Source organism: Phyllosticta capitalensis (genome assembly GCF_038381095.1).
Source record: "Phyllosticta capitalensis strain CBS 128856 chromosome Unknown BKA78scaffold_1, whole genome shotgun sequence".
Taxonomy (NCBI): Eukaryota; Fungi; Ascomycota; class Dothideomycetes; order Botryosphaeriales; family Phyllostictaceae; genus Phyllosticta; species Phyllosticta capitalensis.
The window spans coordinates 2812358-2836478 of NW_027117439.1; the positions used below are offsets into that span (position 1 = coordinate 2812358).

The 24121-nt window shown below is 55.1% G+C and overlaps 10 protein-coding genes across 10 annotated transcripts; 3 read left to right on the plus strand and 7 right to left on the minus strand.

The window, feature by feature from the left end:
* Positions 1-1034: 1034 nt before the first annotated feature.
* On the plus strand, positions 1035-2079 carry BKA78DRAFT_348975 (ribonuclease H-like domain-containing protein; the record flags this gene model as incomplete). The annotated part of the gene is made up of 2 exons (XM_066890725.1): positions 1035-1239; positions 1289-2079. The coding sequence occupies 2 exons, from the start codon at positions 1035-1037 to the stop codon at positions 2077-2079; spliced, it is 996 nt and encodes a 331-aa protein (XP_066749678.1).
* Positions 2080-3395: 1316 nt separating this feature from the next.
* BKA78DRAFT_245537 (armadillo-type protein) lies at positions 3396-6775 on the minus strand (the record flags this gene model as incomplete). The annotated part of the gene is made up of 3 exons (XM_066884131.1): positions 3396-4664; positions 4714-6386; positions 6457-6775. The coding sequence occupies 3 exons, from the start codon at positions 6773-6775 to the stop codon at positions 3396-3398; spliced, it is 3261 nt and encodes a 1086-aa protein (XP_066749679.1).
* Positions 6776-7310: 535 nt separating this feature from the next.
* Positions 7311-9493, minus strand: BKA78DRAFT_245414 (uncharacterized protein; the record flags this gene model as incomplete). The annotated part of the gene is made up of 2 exons (XM_066884124.1): positions 7311-8852; positions 8912-9493. The coding sequence occupies 2 exons, from the start codon at positions 9491-9493 to the stop codon at positions 7311-7313; spliced, it is 2124 nt and encodes a 707-aa protein (XP_066749680.1).
* A 650-nt stretch (positions 9494-10143) lies between these two features.
* On the minus strand, positions 10144-11521 carry BKA78DRAFT_303238 (cyclin-domain-containing protein). Its single transcript, XM_066887522.1, has 2 exons — positions 10866-11521; positions 10144-10812 (listed from the first exon to the last, which is right to left on the minus strand). The coding sequence occupies exons 1-2, from the start codon at positions 11471-11473 to the stop codon at positions 10407-10409; spliced, it is 1014 nt and encodes a 337-aa protein (XP_066749681.1). The 5' UTR covers positions 11474-11521; the 3' UTR covers positions 10144-10406.
* A 538-nt stretch (positions 11522-12059) lies between these two features.
* On the minus strand, positions 12060-13241 carry BKA78DRAFT_17399 (uncharacterized protein). The gene is made up of 3 exons (XM_066883298.1): positions 12649-13241; positions 12491-12595; positions 12060-12431 (listed from the first exon to the last, which is right to left on the minus strand). Exons 1-3 carry the CDS (start codon positions 13069-13071, stop codon positions 12189-12191), a joined length of 771 nt encoding a protein of 256 aa, XP_066749682.1. The 5' UTR covers positions 13072-13241; the 3' UTR covers positions 12060-12188.
* Positions 13242-13614: 373 nt separating this feature from the next.
* Positions 13615-14707, minus strand: BKA78DRAFT_348979 (uncharacterized protein; the record flags this gene model as incomplete). Its single annotated transcript, XM_066890726.1, has 2 exons — positions 13615-13760; positions 13816-14707. 2 exons carry the CDS (start codon positions 14705-14707, stop codon positions 13615-13617), a joined length of 1038 nt encoding a protein of 345 aa, XP_066749683.1.
* A 1112-nt stretch (positions 14708-15819) lies between these two features.
* Positions 15820-16816, minus strand: BKA78DRAFT_243994 (ras-related protein rab-like protein-11B; the record flags this gene model as incomplete). Its single annotated transcript, XM_066883993.1, has 3 exons — positions 15820-15953; positions 16120-16200; positions 16270-16816. The coding sequence occupies 3 exons, from the start codon at positions 16814-16816 to the stop codon at positions 15820-15822; spliced, it is 762 nt and encodes a 253-aa protein (XP_066749684.1).
* A 1498-nt stretch (positions 16817-18314) lies between these two features.
* BKA78DRAFT_17449 (uncharacterized protein) lies at positions 18315-19338 on the plus strand. Its single transcript, XM_066883307.1, has one exon. The coding sequence runs from the start codon at positions 18396-18398 to the stop codon at positions 19173-19175; it is 780 nt and encodes a 259-aa protein (XP_066749685.1). The 5' UTR covers positions 18315-18395; the 3' UTR covers positions 19176-19338.
* Positions 19339-19923: 585 nt separating this feature from the next.
* On the minus strand, positions 19924-20805 carry BKA78DRAFT_348982 (secretion related GTPase SrgD; the record flags this gene model as incomplete). The annotated part of the gene is made up of 2 exons (XM_066890727.1): positions 19924-20682; positions 20737-20805. 2 exons carry the CDS (start codon positions 20803-20805, stop codon positions 19924-19926), a joined length of 828 nt encoding a protein of 275 aa, XP_066749686.1.
* A 590-nt stretch (positions 20806-21395) lies between these two features.
* BKA78DRAFT_17490 (uncharacterized protein) lies at positions 21396-23950 on the plus strand. The gene is made up of 2 exons (XM_066883311.1): positions 21396-21525; positions 21641-23950. The coding sequence occupies exons 1-2, from the start codon at positions 21513-21515 to the stop codon at positions 23908-23910; spliced, it is 2283 nt and encodes a 760-aa protein (XP_066749687.1). The 5' UTR covers positions 21396-21512; the 3' UTR covers positions 23911-23950.
* Positions 23951-24121: the final 171 nt, after the last annotated feature.

A 24121-nucleotide genomic window follows, 5' to 3' on the forward strand; every position in this document is an offset into this window, starting at 1 on the left:
AACCCCGAGTAGCAAAAACTCCAGCCCCAACGGACAAAATGACACAACCGCACTTCTCGTTGACACGTCTCGACATCAATTCTTTCGGTATATAGAGGTCCCGATTCCGTTCATAGTAGTCGAGCGCTACGAGCCGTCCTCGGCTCGGGCCTGTTCCAATTTTAGTATTCATGCCAAATAATTTTGGGAAATTCGCAGCATACCGTGGTGATCTCAAAGCCATATTTGCAAGAGTAGAGTGGCTGCGCTCATGCCGATGATGAGATGAAGGTTCGCAGGAAGTTGGATGGCGGCATTGTCGCAGTCGTCGTCACAGTCGCCTCCTCCACCACCTCCTCCGCCTGGATAGCTGCCACTGCCGCCGCCACCACCACCTCCTCCTCCGCCCCCACCCCCGTGTTCTTCTCCTCCCCAGCTGCCATCAGCGCCCCAGCCTGGTGCTGGTGCAGGTGCTGGGTCTGCGGCAGGATTTGACTCGGCAGCAGAAGAGGAAAAGAGAGAGAGGAAGACGAGTGCCAGACAGAGTATGTAAAGGCTTCGAGCGTAGAATGAAGGAGCCATTGTGGAAAAATGTTGACTCGAATGTGATCAGTTTGGATAAGGAGAAGGAGCTTGCAAATAGCGGATCGATGGGCCAACATTTATATAGCAGCATGCCAGAAAGGGAAGTCAGGCATCAAGAACTCTTGATGCAGCCGACGTGCAGCGGCTCTCTTTTCCGAAGCATTGCTTTCCGTTGTCCGTATGCGGACCAGAGAGTTCGGGCATTGGTAGTGCCAGTGACCGCCATGGTTCTTGGGTTACATTTGCCATGGTGGTTGGGCAGAGGCGCAGAGCGACTACCGTGAAAGAGCAGATGTCTTCGCGATGGCATCCTGGCTCGCTTGCGGCGGCACAGTGGCGGTGTGCTGCCGCTGATGTGGTGTGGCTTGTGTGGCTTGTGTGGCTTGCGCCGCGCTAAGCACGTCGCGTCCTCCCGCAAGACGCGTTGTCTGCCATTTCCGTCCACAACCAACTTTCAGCAGCATCCCATCATGGACGACCAGATCCCCGAAACCCAAGACATTGCTCTTGAAACGCCTGCCGATGACGTCTTTCGTGCGCCGTCGGTCAAGACGGCCGAAATATTCAAAGGCGCATCGTATTCGCACTTCTCGCCCATACCCAAAACCATCGCCAACGATCTCACCACCGAATGCGTTCTCGGCGTCGACGAGGCTGGGAGAGGCCCTGTGCTCGGTAAGCAAACACGCATCGCGTAGTAGTTCCATCATGCTGACAGAACCAGGCCCAATGGTTTACGCCCTGCTCTACCTGCCACTCGCCATCCACCGCTCTCTCCTCGCAGAAACGCACCACTTCGACGACTCCAAGGTTCTCACTCCCGCCGTGCGTTCGGACTTGATGGAGAAGCTATGCACAGACGGCACCGACCTCCATCAGAACTGCGGTTGGGCTACGCAGGTCATGTCGGCGCGCGACATCTCGGCTGGCATGCTGCAGCCCCACGGCACGTACAATCTCAACGCCCAGGCCATGGATGCCACAATCGACTTGATCAAGCAGGTCTTGGCCAAAGGCGTCAATGTTACAGAAGTCTACATCGACACGATTGGCAGTCCTGCGACGTACCAGAAGAAACTCGAGCGCATCTTTCCCACCGTCAAGATTACCGTGGCCAAAAAGGCCGACTCCCTCTACCCCTGCGTCTCTGCTGCCTCGGTGTGTGCCAAGGTGACAAGAGACGCTGCGCTCGATGTCTGCTACGAGATGTACAGCTCGACCGAGACTGAGGGTGCAGCCGGTTGGGGCTCTGGATACCCATCCGACGCTCGCTGCTCGAGCTGGCTCAAGCGGAACAAGGACCCCCTCTTTGGGTGGGGTCCCGAATGTCGTTTTAGCTGGGGCACGGCAAAAGACCTGCTCGAGGACAAGAAGACGAGTTTGAAGGTCGACTGGCCGGTCGATGACGACTCGCAAGGCATGAACATCTCGTCCTTCTTTTCCAACACCGACGACGGGGATGGAGACGAGCTCTCGAATTGGTTCGGGAAACGAGTCACGGAAGAGGTCTTTTAAAGTCCAAGTCAGTCAGTCCCCTTAGGCTTGAATCAGGCTTGCGGGACCACGAGCGCCGAGTGGCCAGAAACACCTTGGCGACACCAGCAAGGACCGAGGCCGCGATGTCACTTGGGGCAAAATGCTGGTTTGGACGGTGTTGGGCATTGGCTCCGTTTTGAAGTCGGAAATTTCCCCAGCGCCATCATCGCTTGTTGTTGCACATTAGCAGCCCCTTCCAAAAAGCAACTGGAGGAATTCTTTAGAGTTTGGAAAACCTGCCGTTTCCACAACAGCCATGGGTGGAGCCTCGGACCGCCATTGTCGCTCGGATGTCAGTGAGACCGCGCTGGGCCAATCTGATCTCAAACCGAATCGAAAAAAAAGGCTTTGTGCCAGGCTCGTGCACAAAACGCAGGCGGGAAGAGGGCGATGTCGCCTGAAGAGGAGAGGATTCAGCCTCGCATGGGAAGGATAGTCGCAAACTCTCAGCAGCGCCAGTCAGCAGAACGCCTACGGTCCGAGGGAGATTGTGTTGGCGCGGTGTACGGGATGACTTGGTCGAGTCAATACATGCATGTAGGCTTGGAGCTCGTCTCCATAGAAGAGAGCTGAATGGAGTACCTGGATTGTCAAGCTGTGGGGGACGGCCCTCCTGACATGCATACACATCTGGCCGGCTGGTCCCAACATTTTGCAGCGCGTAGTAGCATCACCTCGGGAGCAAATGCTCAATTCACGATGGCTGAAGAAGTCCAAATCCAGCATGACAGAATGCAATGTGTAATCCATTCGATCACCAACCAACCAGACGACCCCATCATAGCATATCATTACAAGGCAATAGCCCATCATCGTCCATTCCTTCAGGAAACCCCTCACACACTCCTTCTCGAGCTACAAGCCCACATCCGGCTTCCCAAAATGCAATGCAAACCACTAGCACAGTCTCTTGGCCCCATCTGCTAATTTCATTGCTCGGTCTTCTGGCCCATTCATCGACAGTATCGTCCCGTCCGATCCATCCCAAATCCCTCTCCGTAGTGGGATAACTCATGTCCCGACTTTTGTAAAATCCAACCACAACCAGGAAAAAAAGAAAAGCGCCTTTGAATCGCAAGGATAAGAATGAATGTGTTGTGTGTGTGTGTGTGTGTGCTTGTGCATATGTGCAGAAGAGGCAGGGAGGGTGAAGAAGAATGATGAAGAAGGACGGCAAGAGAAGGGAAGGCAAATTCTTCCGAATCTCGAGGTCCAAAGGAGGGAATTCAGAGCGGAGCAAGTCATGCCTCTGAGCACCAAAGAAGTACTCAACTGCCGCGTGAACGGCGGTTCCTTCATCGGTCATGCGGCCAAGGCCTGTGTCCACTGGCACCCAAGCCCATAAACGTTGCTCCAGTGCTCGCAGGACCCGGGCCGCCAGAGGAGACGGATGCCCCACTGCCACCACCGCTGCTTTGGGGCATGTTTCCCGACACGCCGTTGCCATAACCATCCAAGAGAAGCTTGTTGATCTGGTCAGCCGCCGTCTTGGCCCTTTCCCTCACGTCCAGCTCCGCGTCGGTTAAGCACAGACGAACGCGCTCTTCCACGCCGATGTTGCGCAGTTCGATGGCTCGCGACTTTGCTGCTTGTGTGTCCGATTGGTCCTCAATCCAAGTCAGGTTGTTAACGAGCCAGACGCAGGCGACGCGGATGCGGCGGTCTGGGTGTCCGAAGAGGGGTAGGAGATGGTGCATCAGTGCTGCTTGTGCTATAACCAGCTGACGATGAGAAGGCTTGCCGTTGGCAATGTGGACGATGATGAAGGTGGTTGCAAGGAGTATTTCCGGAGGCGCGAGATGAGCAAAAGAAGAGGGAGCAGACGTGGACCGCTCGTTGGCCGAGCTGCTGCGGTTGTGTGGGTCGGGCGAAGAGGATGTCGATGCTGCAGGAGCCTGGAAGGTTTGAGAAGATGCGTTGTTGGGCCGTGGTCGCAATTTGGTCGTCAAGATCTCAAAGAAGCGATCTCGTCCGAAGGTTTGGAGGACGTGGTCGATCATATCGCCAGGGCTCGAGCCAGCATCCGTCATGATGAGATTTCTTATAAAATCAAGGGCTTGTTCTTGTATGCGCAAATCTTCCTTTTGCGCGCGAATGAGCGGATTGGTCTCCGCCTCCTTGATCGCCCGAAGCTTTGCTTTGTTTTTGGCAGCAACGATGCCATGGCTGCTTCGTGGCCTCAACATACCAATGCTGTCAACCATCACGTCGTCTTCGTCTCCGGAAGCTTGAGAATCGTTGTCGACGTCCATCGTGGGTTCCTCGGGGGCATTTAGGAGATCCACTTGCTCGCCGGCCGCGTTGGGAGTGCCCATACCAAGCGGTGTCTCTGGCCTTGAGACCTGGAACCTGGCTTTCGAAGGCACTTGTATCTGCTTTGTCTCCCCGTAGACTGTTTGGATCAACCACCCAATGCCTAGCTCTTCCAGGCACTGCGATTTGATATCATTGTCAGCCTGAAGAACAAGGTGCTTCAGTGCCCACAAGGATATGAGACGTATTCTTGCGTCTGCTGAATGCGCGTGCTCGCAGAGAGTCTTCAAGACGCCAGCCTCAATGAGGTCCTGTTATGAATTAGCACGGTGGTTTGCTCTAAAGGAATTTGGTACTCACCTCTCGCATGGGGCTGAATTGCAGCAGCAGATTACACAAGACATCCGTCGTAGCAATCTGCACATCTACGACAGGATGCTTGAGCAGGCCGTATATCGGCTTAGCAATGTCATAATCCATCATGCTAGTTCGTAATACGCTGACGGATCTCGACATGGCCCGAGCCGCGTTGCATGCAGCAATCAGGACAGGCACCGGATTTCCGTCCTTAGCGCCATTCGATATGTTCTCTGTGGCCGCTCCCTCTTCTTCGCCAGAGTATGGGATGAGAGAGTCTGCGATGCAAGCTACAGCGCCGCTCTCGATGATGCTTTTGCGGTGCGCATCCTCCTTGTGGGCAAGTCCAGCCAGGGCCAATAGAGTAGCTTCTCGGCATTTGAGGAGGCTCACTATTACCTCTGGAGGGCCCACGCTACCGAGCACATCATGCCTCTCCATGCCTTCCAGGGTGTCCATTTCTTCATCGGCGGCGGGTGTTGGTGACCACCGCTTAGGCTGCGAACCAACGACGGCGTCAAAAGTCTTCTTAAGAGTTTGGCAAACTTTCTTGATAATACCAGCATCAGCTGCGGCGTTTTGAATCATTGGATCGTACTCCAGAATAGCGGCGAGCAGTTTCATGGCCTTCGTGGCAGTCTCTGACCATGCCTTGGAGTCCGTTTCGTTGAGCATGCTGGTCAACAGAGGGACGATAAGAACGGCCAGAAGTCTCCTCTGGCCTTCTTTCATTTGCTCCGTCCTGTGATCGATAGGATTCGTCTCGGCAAATTCCACGAGCAGCGTAAGCAACCGTACGTATGTGAGTCGTTCTTCTTCATGGTGTTCTCGGGCCATCCGGACAAGCCACGCGTAGAGTGGGCTCTCGTACTCTTGTCCAGTGACATGCTTCGCATAGCTCTGTTGTGTATCAGTGAAACTAGACAACCGGGAGCTGTCACCAGGCGCAGATAGGGAACCCAGAGCAGGAAAAGCCTTTGAGAAGCTACTTTCCTTGGTTTGCGCAGCTTGCAGTTGTGGGAGCAAGAACTCGAAGGTTGGCTCATCTTCGCGGAGACAGTCGTAAGATCTGGATGTTATCATAAATCCGTACTTCTCCAGTGAGGCCAACTGTTTCGTGATAGGGAAAACGGCAACGATGGGCGAGCAATATAGAAATCGTGCTGTCCGGTAATCAGAGCCATCTATGATGCTGGAGATGGCCGCGACTATGTGGAGGAATGTCGGCTTCGATGGCGTAGGGGGCAGTCCTTCAATGGCAGAAGCTTCGGCTACAGGGCAGAGGAGGGGAGAGGTGGAAACATGCGCGGCGAAGTGTGCGGCGAGAAGATCCAATGCTCCGGATTTGACAAGGAAGTTCCGGTGTTGCTCCTCCCGACACGTCTTCTCAATCAGCTCCGCGACAAGGGAGATCTGTTCCTGTGTGCTGCGCAGTGCAGACCGCTGAGCCAGAATCTCCGTCAAACAATCGCCCTCCGGCTTCTTGTATATCGCGCTCGCTACCCGATCTCTGTACTGGCTAGGAAAGAGGTCCGTTCCAGTCGCTGAAGCAATGGATATCAGAGTACGGAGAGTTGCCGTCAATAGTCTCGGAGGAGTTTCAGTCGGAGAAAGAGCGCTCAAGAGGGGTTCCAAGAGTCCGCCGGCGATAATGGGAGGGATAAAGGGCGGACCACCTGAGCAAAGCCTGGTCAGAGAGGAACTGGCACTCCGAAGATCGCAAAGTTAACAGATGAATCGACTTACCGACAGCCAAGCTGCCGACTATCAGCGTGGCCTGCAAGCGCTCCTCGTCTTCGTGGCCCCAGGATTCTATGCTTTCCGGTACCGCGGATGCGCCAGCTCCTCCATTTAATTGTCTATGGCGCCTTTTTCCTGCGCTCTTCACGTTGGACTGAAGAACTCGCGAGAGCTGTGGTATGAGGCCTCTTCTGACAACCAGCTCTTTTCTGTGATCATGGCCAACAATAAAGTTCTTGAGCTGCTTCAGGGCGGCGACTTGCTCGGCGGGGCCCATAGGTTCTCGCAGCTCGCGGAGAGCTGCAGGCGATTGTGCACGTGTCATGGTTAGGTCGTCGGGGGAGAGCGGCCAACAGCAAAGACCGGTTGGAGGACGTTGGGATGGTCGTGGATGAGCTCAAGCGCGGTTGCGGAGAGCGGGCGGGAGATGATCGTGCAAGCGTCGTGTTATGTGTTGACGCAACGTCTTGCCATCGAATCGGCGCCGGAGGATATGTCGGATCGTGGCACGATGATAAAAGCGTGAACGGGTCTGGTGAAGATTGCTGGGGTCGAGCAGTGGAGGTGGTGGCTTCAGATTCCAGTTGTCCGGTAGCTGCGTCTCGACAAGTGACGTTGACGCCGAGCGCAGCCAGAAGCCGCAGCCAGCGCGGCCCGCCTCTCTGGAACTGAGCAAACAGCCAAAACACGCAACGGTGCCAAACATGAGCAACACGACCAAACAAACATTTCAGAAGTGTCATTTTGCATTTCATTCTACCATGCCCTGTCTTCCTTGCTAACTTGGAAAATCGGTCGACTCGTCATGACCGTGGATATCTATGTATGTACAGGGAGGCTCCATTGCTCAGATGTTAGTCTCAGGCCTCGTCCCTCTCTCCTGGTTTGCCTCCTTCGGTCAGAATAACTATTCCAATACATGCCGCATATGCCTCTCTGATTGCGCAAGCCATGCACGTCTTCTGAATGTTGGCGACAATGGCACTGTGTCCATTGTGCGCACACCAGGCTCGTGCCAGCACCTCGTTGTCGCTCACCCCCAGCGCCTCTACCACCAGGACGCACTCAAGATAGGTGTTAGCTGGCTCTGTTTGTGTCACAAGGGTCGTCTTCGAGCTGTCACGAGAAGAAGAGCCGGAGCCGTGGCCCGTCGACGCGCGAGTTGGACGGCGGCCCCATTCGACAATGTCCAAGAGACCATCGTCCACACGGACTGCTCTGTAGCTGTAGTCGTAGAACAGAACGTGTGGTCCCTGATGGCAAGGATATGCTGCGACAAAGTCCACGTCGTACCTCAGTCGCAGAGACCGGCTCTCGCCTCCGCAAGCAAAGATGATTGCAGCATCCCACCAAAGAGGCGCGCCTTCTCCCTGACGCGACATGGATTGGTCTTTGACGGGGGTGAAGCTTAGTTTCTGGACCCGAATGTCGTTTGTCACCTCTTCAAGCTCAGGCATGACCAATTCGAAATCATCAACAGGGTACTGGAGATCTGCAGGGCCAAGCGGTTCCGTCCGTTCCTTCATCGTCACTACGTCCAGTTTGAAAAGTTTGAATTCAGGCGGGGAGCTTTGTTTGACCTTGACGCACTCGATGCGCTTCAAGTCAGGGCTGAAATTGCATGGACCAATCCAGCCGGCAACTTGACTGACACCGCGAGATGCGCCTAGGACTTTGCCCACTATGGACCTGTAGGACCAGTATGTGACAGACTTGTACTGAAAGCCAGAGGCCGGGACGACATGGGTGAGGTACTTGAGGGAAGGACCCGTGTCTCGATCGCAGTCGATCAAGGAATTCATGAGAAGCCATGGAAGAGTCGGTCCTGGGAGAACAACGCCAGTGAACCAGGTCATGGCGTCTGCCGAGCGCTCCTCCACAACCATTTCGTTCCGATCCTTCTCGTCGAGGATGTGGTTGACTTCGTCCAGGCCGGGCCATTTGAGCAATTGCGCAAATCGTCGCAACGCCTCCTTTTGCCTTTTCTTGTTCTGGAGTTCAAAGCCGAAGTGACTCTCCTTCGAAGAGGGTTTGAGCTTCGTAATGTGCATGTTATTACACCATTTTTGTGCAACTGCCAGGTCCCATATTACTTTTGGAGGTAGGGCTCTGTACAATTGCTCCTTGGCTTCCTCCTCGTGAGCCTCATGGTGCACTCTGAGGTACAATTCCATGGACAGCAGCAGCTGGTGGAAGAATTTGTGTTTCCTGGAAGGGTCCTTGCTGTCAAAGAATTTTGCAACAACCTGGTTTTTGGGCAGGCTGAAGTCGACCCACTCGTGACTGTTGGAAAGTACTGTGATGAGATCGCTGATTTGCTTCTCCAATCCTCTGGGCTCGTCAGGGCCGGGAGGACGCTCAAGCATCATCGAGTAGAGGACATTTGCAAGCTCTTCTGGGTGCTAGAACACATATTAGCCAGGCCCTGCCGTTCAAAGCGCCGAAGCAAGCGTGAACTCACATCGTTATCAAATCCACTCTCCAAGCTACGCAGCCGATCCAGCATGTGCGAGATCTTGAGCTTCTTTGGCTTGGCATCGGTGTCGTACTTCAATATTGTCTTGAGAGTGCCAGACTGACCAATCCTGAAATTCAAGGTTGTTGTTCCTGGAAATTTTCCAAAGGCGTACGCCATGCATGGCTGTTCCAGAGAGGTCCAAGGAAAGGGAAAACCAGCTGGACCAAAAATGGTCAAGGAGCACTCTTCGAAAGCCACGTGGGGGCATTCGGCGCGGTCGTTGCTCTCCGCATGTTCATCCTCCTTTATGGCAAAGAAGCGATAGTGATCTGCAGGCGCTCCGGGAGCTTGATAGCATTCACCAGTGAAGGTGGATGCGCCGGCGCAGACGAGATCTTCTGCCTGGATTGGATCAAGCGTGTCCTCCAATGTGTAACCGCGTGGAGGCCATTGTCGCCGGCGTCGAAAGTCTGCGAGCGGATCGACCGGTCTCAGAGGCGGCGGAGAGGTGGGTCTGAAGAAGTGGGCATCGTGCGAGCTAGTCTGTCGATGTCGGACTGGCAGCGCCCACTCGTCCTCAACCATTAGAGGCGGCGCAGGGTCAGAAGCGTGCCGGTCGACGCGTGGACGGGGCGCGGGGCGCGGGGCAGGGTGTGGGGTAGGTTTGGGTTGACGCTGAACACGGCGGTGGTCAGTAGTGAGCAGATGGGGTGCGCGCAAGGTGTTGTTGGTACCGATGAGTGAGAGGACGAAGGAGAGGCATAATACGGTCTCGACCGGCCGACGTCACTCTTCATGCCGCGCGATCATAATGACAATACTTTACAGGAGTGCTGCGGCGTATCTGGAGTTACCTGTGATGGAGAGCAGCCGCAGGCTCGCGTGACGATTGAGACACACCAACAGTCCGAACCAGTGCGATCAGCTCAATGTTGGCCTTGGTCAATGGAATCCCACGCGGGGGACCAGGATGTGGTAAAGAGGCGGGTTCTTAGTTGCGCGTCCAGCATTCAGAGAGACAAGAAGCGTATGGGTGGAGCTGGGCTTGTGCGGTCAAGGTGAGGGAGACCGGTGAGGATTATGGAAAGATGAGGAGGCAGGAGGCAGCAGAGGTTGGACGCCGAGAGAAGGTCGTGGTGGAGGGAATCGATCCATGGCTGGCCATGCAGAATCAGAGAGGCATGGAAGAGGGTGGTTTGTTTGCGCGCGTGGCGGCCGGCCGGCTCGCAGCGCAACGCAACGCAACCTCGTCGACACGCCAGCCCATCCTATTGGGCCAGCACAGCACCCGTTCGCTGCACCTCCGCGGTACCTACGCCGGAATGCTTTTACTACTTGCTCAATTGTGGGGTTGGAAAGGATTGAAAAGACATCAAGAAGACTTTCTTCGTGGTATCTGCGCTGTGAAATGCCTTGCAATGCTGCCCCAGAACGCCGAGTTGGAAATGCTACCCTCCCTGCTTCTCGTCAATTCCCTCTGTCCAGCTCCGCCTTGCCCTCACTGATCCGATGCTGCTGCTTCGGGATTCCGCTCAACGACATAGCCATGACCTCGCTCTACCAGGCTGGTGTAATAGTCGACCAGCACCTCCGGCTTCGGAACGATCTTCCATTCGAGACGCGTGAGAAATTCCAACTCCAGAAGTGCCAGTTCCCTCGTGCTAACACCGCCGACCCTAGCGTAGGTGTTGTTGGTCCAAAAGCTGTCGCTGAGTCCCTTGGAGGCAACGGTGGCGGCGGCAATGAGAAAACGATGTACTGTGAGGCTGCTGATCGTGAAGGCGGGGTATAAAAGGCAGAGCCGGTCAATGTAGTAAACCATTGACAGCAGTATAGGCGGAGAGAGTGTCGCATGTACTATCAGACGGTTCAAGTAATCCCCTACTGATATGCTCGGAGGAGCCCTGTGGCCGAGGTCAGAAAATTTTGGCGCCAAGTGCATAGAGGCAGGGCGCACCGTGAGTGGAATCGCGTCAAGTGGCCGTCCTGCAGCGGCAATCCGTCATTCAACCGCACCAGCTCCATCAGCATGTCTGATATCAGAACGCCCAAGTCCTTGACATTGCATGTCTCGTACCGCAAAGGCATCACCTTGGCAGCGTCTTGTTCTGAGCCTTGTTTGGACGACGGTGAGGGGTCTCGCCGTGCCTCGGGTTCTTCATGCTTCTGCGGTGTAGCACGAGGTTCCTGCAGCTGAGGATCGTGCAGAATTGCCGTGGCCGTGGCCGTCGTCGTGGTTTCGCCAGAGGGTAGTGTCTCGCGGCGCTTCGTTCTGGCGCGAACTTGAGAGGGATCGATGGAGGCGCTGGAGGTGCGTTTTCCAGGGGTTGTGCGCTCGGGAGGAGTGTACTGAGTGGCAGCGTCGGCCGTCTGGCGCTTCAGTACGGGGGAGCGAGCGGCAGTGGACGGCGAGGCCGTCGCCATGATCGAGGGCGAGGCATCGGTGCGCCTGGCGGCGGGAGTGAAGGGGCGCGGAGAGGGCGCCGACGAGTTTGAGGAGCGACAGGAGGCGTGATGAGTGAATGGGATGGTGGGCGAGGTGGGCGACGACGAGTTAGCTAGCATGGCCGTTTGCCGCGACGCATGTTTTAGTGACGACTGAATTCATCGAGGAGAGCGCGCGCCAGTGCTTCACATCGCCGTAGACATTACCTTATATACCGTCCGCCAAGCGTGTTCCCTTCTGACCAATCATCTTGTCGCATCTGCCACACGCTCTGCTGCCCGCCGTCGACAAGGCTGGAACCACGGCCTCAGGTCCACTTGGCCCCAGAATTATGATGACCATTTGACAGACTCTACAGATAAACTATCTAGGTACATGACAAGTCGACAACAAAACTTCTTCTCCAAACCCACCACCACGTCTCCTCTTCGGCTCCGCAACCCACTTCCCGACCTCCCCTGCTTGCCTCTACCCGGCCATTTCGTGCACACTCGGTTTTTTCTGGCTCAAACTTCGCGTCTGCAGAGGCGGTGGTGGGCTCGCGCTGGACGGCATCGGGTTTCTGTCTCTGGTTAGCCTCCGCCCACGCTTGCGGTCACTTGACTCGTCCACGAACCCTGCCTGATACAGTCCGACCTCGTGAAAGACTCCACGGTATCCGCCCACTGGCGACTGTATCGTATTGTAATCGACTGGGGAATACGTTGGTGGTACGGTTGGGTTGAAGTTGTCATGCCCCGCAAAGAACGCGCCTCCTGGACTGTGGTACGTCTGGGGGCTGGAAACTGGCGACTTGAGCGCCACCTCGTCTTTGAGTTTTTTGTTGCGGCCAAATCAGAAAAAGAGCGCTCCAATGAGAGCCACCACTGCTATGGCTCCAACGACCAGGCCACCTATGGCTCCTCCAGAGAGACCTCCACTACTGCTGTTGGACGTTGTCGGAGAACCGGTACTCGTAGGGCTGCTTCCCAAGACTGACGACGACTCGGCCTCCGAAGGGAAGCTCTCACCAGGGCTGAGCGCATACGAACTATCTCCAGCCTTGTTCTTCTGAACTTGCAAAGAGGTTGTTTTGTTCTGCTCAAGTCAGCCTCGCCTACAATCCACCCACTACTGCATCTTGACCAAACACCTACAGGATTGATCACCCCAACCATCTCGTGACTGATACAACTTCCTGGGGCTGAACAGTAGAAGAAAATTGGCAGAGTATCATTGACACGAACTCTGTACACAGGTGGCTATTTCTCCAATTAGCCGAAGACACCAGCGCGTCATTGGAAGGTATACTCACATCGTCGAGAATAGCATCAACCGGCCGAAATCCTGAATAAAAGCCAACTTTGCCCACTCCAGTCATTTCGTAAGGGACGCATGGATAACCATATTCGGCACGCACAATCGAGTGGTTCACCGGATAGAATTGGAACTGTATAATGTCGCCGACGACAGCTTGCACGACATCTGGTTCAAACTTGTGGTCTGCTTTGCCTACCAGGATCGTGTGTGTCGTGATAGCCGAATTTGTAGCTGACGGAGCTCCGGCTCTTGTTACAGAGCCGACTTGCCCGGAAGCTGAGGTTGTTGGCCTGGTTGAAGAAGTGGTTGGTCCGGTTGCCGAAACGGACGACTGTGAAATGGTTTGTCCATTTGTGCCCGTAGACAGGAGCAAAAGGCTTGCGAAGACAGCTGTAAACATCTCGGTTGGTCGAGTCATAGCGCGGTCTTGAGACTGGTGCAGCGGAAAGGGAAGACTTCGCGAAGTGCGAAGTTAGTGGGCCACTGGGGTATCATAGTAGAAGACAAAGAATCCACAATACACATGGCCAAGGGATTCTCGAACGTGATTGAGACGCCCCAGATGTAGCAATCGGTAGCAATCGCGCGAGTTCATTGTCCTACTATTGGCGACCTCTTTGTGTCGTGAGATGAGTATGGCGCCGCTACTCTGGTCTGCTTGTTCATATGAACGCCCGGTCGGTGCAAGATATCCCTGGTCACTTGGTCACTCCAGAAGACCGAAGTATGTGATCAGACATCGAGCTCGAACCAAAGCACTAGAAAGAGGGCCAGAAAGACCGCTCCGGCATTGGAAGGTTGATTAACGCATCACAACCATGGCCGTCTCTTACAATGCAGCGTCCGGCGCCCGAAATATCTCGTTTGGTGGTATACAGGACCGATGTAGGCAATTGGACAGAAGTGCCATGTGCGTCGTGGCTTTGTGAAGGATGGAACAAGACACCAAGGAAAGGTCGCATCATTCTTCGACCATTCTTCGTGCAGCAGGCATCTTCTTCCGCTCCTTGGCCGTGGCCTTCTTCCGCCGCCTCTCCATCAACTTGTCCCTGTCCTTGCCCTTCATGTCCTTGAACTTGTCGACAAGGGCGAGCTTCTTCGCCTCGGCTGTAGTTGAATTGGTTAGCATTTCGATCTCTAAACGCGCGCTCGGACTGCTCACATTTCTTGAGGTAGTAAGGCGTCTTGCCCTGCTTGATTGCCTCCTTCTGACTCTTCTTGTGTTCACGAACAACCTTCTCTTGTCGTTCCTTCGAGTCTCTGGCCTTCTTTTGGCTTTCCATGCTGAGAAGCTTGCGCTTCAAAATCTCCTTGTCCTCTTCGTTCTTTGTTTTCTTGATGGTAGCCTTCAATTCAGCCATCTCCGAGTCGCGGTACTGGTCCAAGAATGCGTATTTCTGTTTGACTTTGCTTTCGTCCAAATGACCAGACAACTTGTCAAAACGCGGGTCTCGGGCAACGCGCTTCTTCGTGGGTACAACTTCTCGCTTGCGACTGACAGGCTTCTTGCTGGACATGACTGCAGGCGCATTCTTGGATTTGCGTTTCTTCGAGGACGCTTCCTCTTCAGGACCAGAGCTTTCAGAGTCACTGTCGCTGTCTGATTCCGGCGCTTCCCGCTTGGCTGACTTCTTTGGAGTGTCGACGGCCTGATCGGCGCCGCCCTTCATCTTTTTCAACTCCCTCAAGCGCTCACGTAGAGCCTGCAGCTTGTCTTCCTGCTCTGCGGTATTATCCGAGCCCCGCTTCCGCTTCCTGGTGCTACCGTCCTTTTGAAGGCTGCTTTGCGCTTTTGCCAGTGTGCCGAACGAAATCTTTCGAAGCTTGTCTTGCACATCATCGTCCTGGGGAGCTCCATCGTCCATTTCCTCGTCTTCATCGTCGTCGTCGTCTTGTTCCGAGTTCGAGTCGGTGTCTGGGGAGCCAATGTCGCCGCCCTCGCCAGTGTCCAGAACAGAAGGCGAGCTGGCTTCGAGCTCATCGGAATACGGTTCAGAGGCCGAGTCATCCTCTCGAGCTCGCAATGAGCGGCTCAGCGTACGAGAAAGGACCATGGCGAAACTGGCCTGCGAGGTTGTGTTGTTGGAATGGGAACTTTTTTTTGGTGAAGAATCCAGGTCGCGGAAGAGTCGTCGGGGCCGGGGAAGAGCGGGCCGGGCGCTCCTTCCAACTGGGTGGACCCTGAGGCACAACAGCCAGGGCCGCCTCTGCCTCTGTGAGTCTCCACGCAATCTGTCATGCCCTGCGTCATCTTAGCGTTTTACGATTGATTTTGTTTTACTTTGCGAAACACCATCCAACCAGACTTGTTGCTCAATCGGCTGCCCCTGAAGATGAGACTTCTAGTATTGTGCAAAGCAAACTACATACTCAGTCGCGTGTCGAGACAACACGGTGCTGTAGACAACAGCCATCAGACTTCCGATTGGAAGTGCGTGGGTACGCGTAGTTTTATCACGCGGACACGGAGCCCCTCATTTCCATTACTTTGCGAAGGCCTTTGAGATTCAAGGCCTCTAGTTGGCGTGGTCGGAGGAGAAGCGTTCGTTGACTTCTCAAGGCCTCGCTGGCTTGGGTGTGGTTCTTCAAACTCCTAAAGCACAAACACAAATCATGAAACAAAAGTTGACGTCCCACCAAATCCGAACTAGAGATTTGACATAATGCGCAGCCGAAGTCAAGGCATCTACGCTCCGATTTCGAAAAGCGAAGACTTGATTCCAGAGCAGACCGACAGTCCCACGAGAGCGAGCCAGGGTTCAGTAGAAAATAGCTTCCTCATTGCGACTCTTGGCCCAGAAATTTGACAGACCGTGAAAAGAAATCCAGCAGAAAATAAAGTGCATGATCATTAAAGTCAATCTAGAGTCATCCAATACCGCATCTGAATTTGAAGTCGTAGTCATGGGCTCATGAGCATACGACCATGAACTTTGCCCATCCCCATGGTCAAGGGAATCATAACAGAGCCCCATGCTGATCCCACCATCAAGCCGTGAAAAATGAGCAGGAAAAGACAGGAACTGGAAATTGCGAGCAGACTTCTCATCGATGGGCGATCGGATGCCAAAGCACGGCTCGACCCCCCTCTTCATGACGCCAGGTCGCCCCCTTGGTCGCACAAAGTCCAGGAACTGTGTATGCAGCGAATCGAAAGCATGTGGGCTTAGCAGCACTTGCCCGCCTGCTTCTCTTGGTCCGCGGAATTGGAAATCTCCAGCGTCGTGCGCTCGCGTCCGATCGGGTTCTGCGCCGATTCGCCTTGGTCCAATGCCTTGCTCGAGACAATGCGGTAGATTTCTGTGTGCTTCGTCAGCGTCACGCGACAGATGTAAAGGCCTCGAGATTTCGAATGGTTTCCAAGCTTGCCGCGTAGTCCACCCAAGACCGGCAGCTTGAAGGCTGGGAGCTCACAAGGGGCAATAGGCGGTCGAAAGAACTCGTGCCAGCGTTCTTGGTGACTTACCGGTTAAGATGTTCTGGAAGGCCAGCTCGACGTTGCTCGCGTCCAAAGCAGACGTCTCGATGAAAGACAGGTTGTTCTCGCCTAATCGATTCCGTCAGTCTGGCAATCTTGGTTCCAAGTGGAGCTTTCAAGTCTCTGGAGTTTTCGTACTGGCAAACTGCTTGGCCTCCTCAGTGGGCACTGCCCTCAGGTGTCGCAGATCGCTCTTGTTTCCCACGAGCATGATGACGATGTTGGAGTCGGCGTGGTCCCTCAGCTCCTTCAGCCATCTCGTCACATTCTCATAAGTCTGGTGCTTGCTGATGTCGTAGACGAGCAGCGCTCCGACAGCGCCTCTGTAGTATGCCGAGGTGATGGCCCTGTAGCGCTCCTGACCAGCAGTATCCCAGATCTGGGCCTTGATGGTTTTGGCATCGACCTGGATAGAACGCGTAGCGAATTCGACGCCGATGGTGGACTTGGAGTCGAGGTTGAATTCGTTGCGGGTGAAACGGCTCAAGAGGTTGGATTTACCAACACCCGAGTCTCCTATGAGGACAACTGAGATGGCGGTGAGCGTGACGTCGGTGGAATGGGGAATGCGGGCAAAGCACCTTTGAAAAGGAACTGCGAAACAACAGACGTCAGCTTGAGCAAACAAAAAGCCTGTTGGCGAGGCAGGGAAGAGGAAGCTCACGTCGTACTCGTCGTTGGCCATTGTTGCGGAGATGGATCGAGACAGATGGCAGTGCGCGGAGTAGGTGGAGGAGGCGCGAATCTAATGGGGAAAAAAGTGGTGGTATGCAGATGACGGTAGGCAACGAGAAGCAGGTGTCAGAGAAAGGGGAACAGTCGAGCTTGACGGACTTTGTCGGGGTGTGGAGCAGCTGGACTGGTGGGATGTATGGTGGCCTCCTCGTTGGCTGATGCGACCTTGTCCGGGGCGGTCTAGGGAACCGTCGGGGCACGTGAATAAGGCGGCGTCACCGCCCTACATCGGCACCCACCAAGCTTCTTTTCTGCAGCGGACATGCAGGTGGTTCGTGCGCTCCTGCAGGCCATCGGACTTTCACTCTGGGTGGACGTTGGACATGAACACAAACCCGCGTTGCCCTGATACACAGTTGTCTGCCATACCGCCGTCCCGTGCTACCATCATTTGTATCAAAGTCACTGCATGTCAGAGTTAAACTCTTCTGTCTGCTTGGAACCAGCTAGCTCCATGCGCCTGACTCGCTGCGCTCTTCCTATCTACCTGTGCTCAGGTACCTCCACGGCCCTGTACCCCTACTGCACAACCACCTCCAGCAAAACCTCAAAAGTGGAGCATCACAGCCAACTCTTCCTAGAAAGCTCGAGACCGCCTCTATCGCGGAATGCGCTCAACAATGGAAGCTATCTAGGTATGCAGGCTAGTGAAGGGCTCCAATCTGCGTGGGTCGGGCATCTATACCCATGATGAAAAAAAAAAGAGAAAAAGAACCACCGAACTGGCCACGTCAATTACGTACCTGCACTTCACCTGCTGCCGGTTGCATTCACCAGAAAAAAAAGAGGATCCACCAAGCCTACTACATAGCACTGAACCCTGGGACCCATCCCATTTGCATGCGTGTCTGTACGTAGCCGCTGCCTCCAGTCTGTCCCCGCGCACAACGCACCGCACGCTCCTTCCAGACCCAGGTACCTGTAGGCACAACTGAACCACATCTAGAGATAGGCGCACTCTACAATCTCGTCAAGTTTTTTCAACCTCCAGACATCTTGACTTTTCATCTCCTACCCGTTCCCCGCCATCTTTTCCCCACGACCGGCAAACGAACCATCTACCAATACACCCATACAAGTACCGCGCACCCGGCCTGCGGTGGTCATCCCGTCCCCAGCCATTGGTGCCCGCGTGCTCCATCACCTGCACCTTCTGTTTACTCTCTGCGTTTGCGCGGTCGCGTCGACGCGTCGCTGGTAACCCTGTCCGCGATACTCTGCCGCCATGTCTCCTACATGGGCGGACGACGCGTCCGATTGCTCCGACATCTCTCTCACCTCTACAATTGAGAGTGAACCTGCCGACGATTACGACGTTGATTGTATTGTTGCTCGGAGCCCGGATGACGACGGTGACTTTAGCTACCTGGTGAGATGGGAGGGCTACCCAGACCATAGGTAAGCCAAGCTCTTTCGAATCTATCCTCTTTCCGCCGGCTGATGTTCAAAGGAACACCTGGGAGCCAGTCGAGAGTTTTGCCAGCAAAGAAGCAGTGGATCAATTGTGGCAAGAAAGGCTTGAGGCAGAGATGGCCGGCCGCACTCCTCCCTTTGACGTAGACGCATGGCAGAAAGACCAAAATCAGCGTCAGATTGCCAAAGAAAGACGGAAAGAGAAGCGGCGTCAGAAGAGAGCGAAGAAGAGAGCCGGCAGGCTCAGCATCGCCAGGAACGTGCCCGAAAAGAGGATTCCTAGCGCTCTGTCCACTGTACCCGACCATCCCATCAATAAACGAAGGCCTAGAGCAGTCGTGCCCGACGACTCCGAGGACGACATTCCGCTTGTCAAAAGACGCTCCACCAACAGTCTACCCCAGTTGCAAGATAAGCCAAAACCCGCGTCATTCCCGAGTCAGGCCGGCCCTCGCCCTTCCACTCTTTCCTCAAGTCTGGATAGACCACGTCCCGCGCCTACAAGCAACCCTTCACAACCTCCGTACAAACCGAGACCGGTCGCCAAGATGGTATCAAGCGCCCAACCATCATCTTCAAAAGCGGGTGGCTCCATTAGTGGAAAGGCTCCTGCTGTGCAGCCCGCTCAGCCACCACAACCCTTCTTCCAACGTTCGAAACCGCACAAACCGAATCCCCTCCTCCAACGTCCTCGCGGTCCCCGAAAGAAAAGCAGTGGGCATATCCAAACCTCCGCCGAAGTGTTTCGCCTCATAAACGCTCCGCGGTATGCAAGTCCTGAGCCAAACCTGGAGGACTTGAATTTCATCGACCCTGCTACGGGCGGACAAGACAAGGCCACAAACGAGCATTTTGCCCGGCAGAAGAATCTCCAGCAAGGACAGCGGGACACCTGAAAGAACGAAACATGATCAACTCCTGGTTCATGGAGTCTACGGCGCTTTGGAGCTCGGTGTAATTCGAAGGTCTAAAAGGATCTGATTTCATGTACGGTTATGGGGGGGGCTGGTTGGCTTCATACTTGATGCTTTGCGGCACTTCGGAAATACCCCTGGAGGCCTCCATTCATTGTATTACTACAGAGCTGTTTCGGCAGTCATCAGAAAGCGTGGGCTAGCCATTCCACAAGGACGCGTACTGGAAAGGATGACCGCAGGAAGAGTGGCCTGGCAAGGAAGGCTGTACGACTCATCAGAGGTCGGTAGCAAGGCCCTGGCTTATCTCACAGCCTGTGGAAAGGCCTGGCTGTAAAGTTCGACATATCGTGGGAGAGCCAGCCCATTGGAGCCGATGCTGATGGTGGATAGCTTGAGAGCGATATTTTACGAAGTGAAAAATGAGATAGCAAAAAGCGCTGCGAAATACTGGCAAACCGGTAAGAGATCCACCAGGACAAAGTCACGCAACCTGATATTATTACACCGATGTCATATGCCAATTCTATGTACATGAGCTACAAATTTGTTCTGATTAGCAGTCAGCTACTTCAATGTCAACAAGTAAAGGAAACATTAATCAACAGCAAAACTGTGAAGTTCTGCGAGTGCGCCGTCCAGATCTAAAATGACGCCTGCTTTCCAAGGGTATGCCAACTTCTTCATCCAGTTCACCCCACTGTGGTATAGAGACTCCTGTCGGGGCGCCTTAACAACATCCACCGCCTCGGTTCATGGCATTCGCGGCCGCGACGTCGTTCATTCCCAGATTCACCGTTCTTGCCGTGTTGCCGCCGCCAGCGTTGGCGCTCTTGACTCCTGACCTTCGGTCGTTGAGGTCGTACTTGCCGGCCTCGATGTTTTGGTAGATGCGCTCGGCTACCTCGAGGAACGCGCGCTCGACGTTTTCCCCACTTTTGGCAGACGTCTCGACGTACTCCATGACATTGTTCTGCCGGCACCATTCTTCGGCCTCTTCTCGCGTCACCTGCCTCTTGTTGTCTTGGTGTGCGTGCGGATGCTCTGCTCCGTCGCTTCCTGCCGGCGCGACGGTGCTGGAAGGTGCCAGATCGGCCTTGTTTCCGACGAGCACGATGATGAGGTTGTCCTCGGCAATCTGCCTCAGGTCGTGGAGCCAGGAGGTTGCGCTTTGAAAGGTGGCTCGGCGGGTGATGTCGAAGACGAGAAGAGCGCCGCTGGCACCGCGGAAATATGATCGCGTGATGGACTTGTACGTCTCCTGGCCAGCCGTGTCCCACAGCGATAGCTTCATGAACTTTTGCGATTTTGCGGCGGCTTTCTTGGCGGTAGCTGCATGTTGCTCGACGTCCGCAGATTTGTTGGGATCGTTGATGCCGAGCGCAAGCGACGCCGGGGGACCTACAGGCACGATGCGCGAGCCAAATTCTACGCCGATAGTAACGTCATGGTGTGGTGAGAAACGGCCTTCACATAGCCGGACCGTCAGCTACGATGTATTAGCTGGATGTTTTGAGGTGCGGAACGAGAGGATTCTTCTCACGCTCGACTTGCCGCATCCAGAGTCGCCCAACGATACTATCTTCGCAATGTAATGCCACTCTTGCGACATTTACGGAGAGATACAAGGTTTGGGCGTTGGTTCAGGAAGGTCGAGTCCAACAAGGAAACGGAGACAAGGGTAGAAGGGATGGACAAAGAAAGGGCGTCAATGGACAGTCAAGACGGCGGCAGCGGCGGAGAGGGACCAGAGTCGAGCAGAGGACCGGTGCGATGAAACGGGCACGTTTGGAACACAAAAAAGGGTATCAGAGTCGAGGCACAGCAGGGCTGCGGAGTCGAGCTGTGGTGCGCAGGTGGAGAGCAGCGGGTCGGGCGTTGGGTGATTTGATTGATTGCGGTGATGACGTCTCGGGCGAGGATCCGGGGTTGTCGAAGCGAGCCCTAGAGTTGAGGTTCGGAGCGCTTCCTTGACCACACCTACCCACCTCGTCACGGCCCTCTTGTCTCTCAACCTACCTCGAGGCATTATTATCACTCACCACTCCTCCAACGCCACAAACAGCTCCCAGTCAGAGCCTTAAATCACCACACAGTCCGCTCCATTGATCCCACGCCACGATAGGCCGTCGTGGCCCGCTGCCAACGGCTGCGGCCGGTCCCCTCGTTGCTTCAGCATCCGCGCCGGCCCATTCACCGCCCGCTAGGCTCGCTGCCTCACCTCGAGCTGCCTAGCCTCAACACCACGATCCCGTATCCCTTGCCATCTCCTCCAGCTGCATCGGCCACACACGCGCCCTCCCGGCCGAGCAAGCCAACATGTTCTCCGAATGTAGGTCACTCCCGCATCCACTTCCTGCTGCTGTCGCCCGCTCGTGACTGCTCTTGTCTCACCGGCGGGCCCTTTGACCTCGCGTGACTGTCCCAAGCTCACCCAATATCTACAGATGCCTCCCGATTCCTCGCGCAGTCCCAGTCGCGTCTTCTCGGCGCCCAGGACACCGCAGACAACCAGAACCGCACTCGCTCTGCTCGCCATTCCCGAGGACAAGGCCCCGGAGCCTCGAGGCACTACAGCTCTCGATCCTACTTGCAGAAGCCAACCATGCCGAATCCCTATGGCCCCACTGGCTCTCAGATGTCAAGATTTCCATTTGCCTCGAGAACTTCGGCCGCGCCGGCCCCTCTCTTTTACAGCGCGACCGACGACTTTCGGGAAGAGGACGACGGCGAAGAGCACGAGCGCGAGGTAGCCGACTTTTACGCTCTACAAAAGTCGCGCAGGCAATTTGGCGGCAGCCATCTCACAGAATCGTCCGAAACCGACGGGGAAGGCGATCGGTCATTAAATCGAAGTCACGGAGATGAAGATGATAGCGGCGGACCCGCCTTCGGCAGAGGCATCAGAAGCTCTTGGAGGGGTGGCAGAATCACCAGCCGGGGCAGAGACCCCAATATCCAGCCCATCGAAGAAGGTGATGGTAGAGGGCGGAGTGTGGGTGCCTCGGATGCCAGTGCGCCCAGCAGCAAAGGGAAAGGGAGGCTGGTAGATGTGGAGTTGGCATCGACGGAAAAAGATAGCGCAGACGAGTTTCAGAACGACCTATCCGATGATGACATGGATCCACCGCCTACGCATCACCATTTTCGGCGAGTCCCTGGTATCCAACCACCGAGGAATCCTCTGCAAAACGCGATGCCCATCCCGCTGGAAACAGACGAAGAAGCTTTCCTGGGGAATCCAAGGCCGATGAGCCCTGACCGCGAAACCGTTGTCACTGTCGTAGAAGAGCAACAGGAAAAGCATGACAGTTTCTGGTCTTTTGCCTTTGTCATCGCGGCAGCCGCTTACTTTGGAACGGCCGTGCTTGTCTGGATGCACACTTCTGCGCCAGATCAAAAGCATCCACTGGGCGACACGGTGTATAGCACACTGCATTCTTCATTCCACCTGCTATCCGCTTACACGCTCGTCTCCATCGTGGTGGCAGCGTTTTGGCTGGCCTGTCTAGCCTACTTTGTGCGGCCACTCGTCCGACTCATCATGGTGGGCGTACCAGTCATTCTGATATCCTTCTTCCTCTACCCGTTGATATCAAGCTACAAAGGAGCTTGGCATGGACACAGCGTTCAAGACAAAGCCATGCGCTGGCTGTCTCTACTCCCGGGAATTTGTGCAGCAGTTTGGATATACACGGTCTATCAAGGTCGCCGCTCCATCGACAAAGCCTCCAGAATCCTTGAGCTTGCGAGCCGAGTGCTCGGAGCATGTCCAGCGCTGCTCCTGGTTGGCTTGGGAGTCCTGACCACCACTGTTGTTTGGACCTGGATTTGGATCGGCATCTTTGCCCGTCTTTTCCTCGAGGGTCACTTCAAACGACGCGATGGAAAGGTCAGCTTGTGGGCTGTCGACTTGAGCACCTGGTGGCTCGGCATCTTCTACATTCTCTTCTACCTCTGGTCCCTCGGAGTCATCTCTGGCATTCAGCGCTCTTTGACATCAGCCACTGTTAGTCAGTGGTACTTCCACCGCTACGCAGTCCCGAAGCCGACAAGCCACCAGGTCGTCCATGCATCCTTTTGGCATGCGACTGGGCCCATGTTTGGGACCATCTGTCTATCGACCTTCCTGACGCTGGCTCTGCGTCTTCCTCTCATTGTGCTTCCTCGTCGTTTTGCCGCCCTGATCAGCTTCTGCGTTTATCAGCTGATTCCATCATCCGTGGTCACGCTGACCAATCCACTCACCCTCACCTACGCGTCGATCCACTCGATGGACTTGCGCCAAGCCGCCCATGGCCTCGGCCAGATGTCCTTCGTGTCGAAATCCTCGCCTACAACGACTCTGACCCCGAGGTCATTCTCATCGCCTTCTGGCCACGAGCTCGTCCCCTACCGTCTTTCGAAGCTGTTGCTGCACGCCACGCGCTTTGTCATGTCCCTTGCTCTGGGTTTCGGTGGCTGGGTATCTACAGCACGAGCTCTCGAGCTGTCGGGGTCGAGTCACCGCGGAAGTCTTTACGCCTATGTTGTTGGCATGGTGGCAGCGGCAATCGGATGGAGCGTGCTTGGGGCAATGGAAGGAGTCCTCGGTGGCATTTTGGACGCCTTGATTGTCTGCTGGGGCAGTGAAGTCGGTACCCAGGGCGCTGGACAGAGCAAGTACTGTCGCGAAGCTGGGGAGCTCTTCGGGGAGAGCGAGGGGCGGTGGTCGTAATGCATTCCAAGGGCCGAAGTAGTCATGGAGAGATTTGCAAGCATCCGCAACGAGCACGAACTGAAGCACGCGAGACATTTTTACGCTTTGGATGGTTTATGAGGTTCTCTGGCGTTTTTCCGAGTGGCACATGGGCTGCTCTCATTGCTTTTTTCCCACAGAATCCGGGCTCTGGATGGGCTGGTAGCTCGGTTGATAGACGGAACGGGGT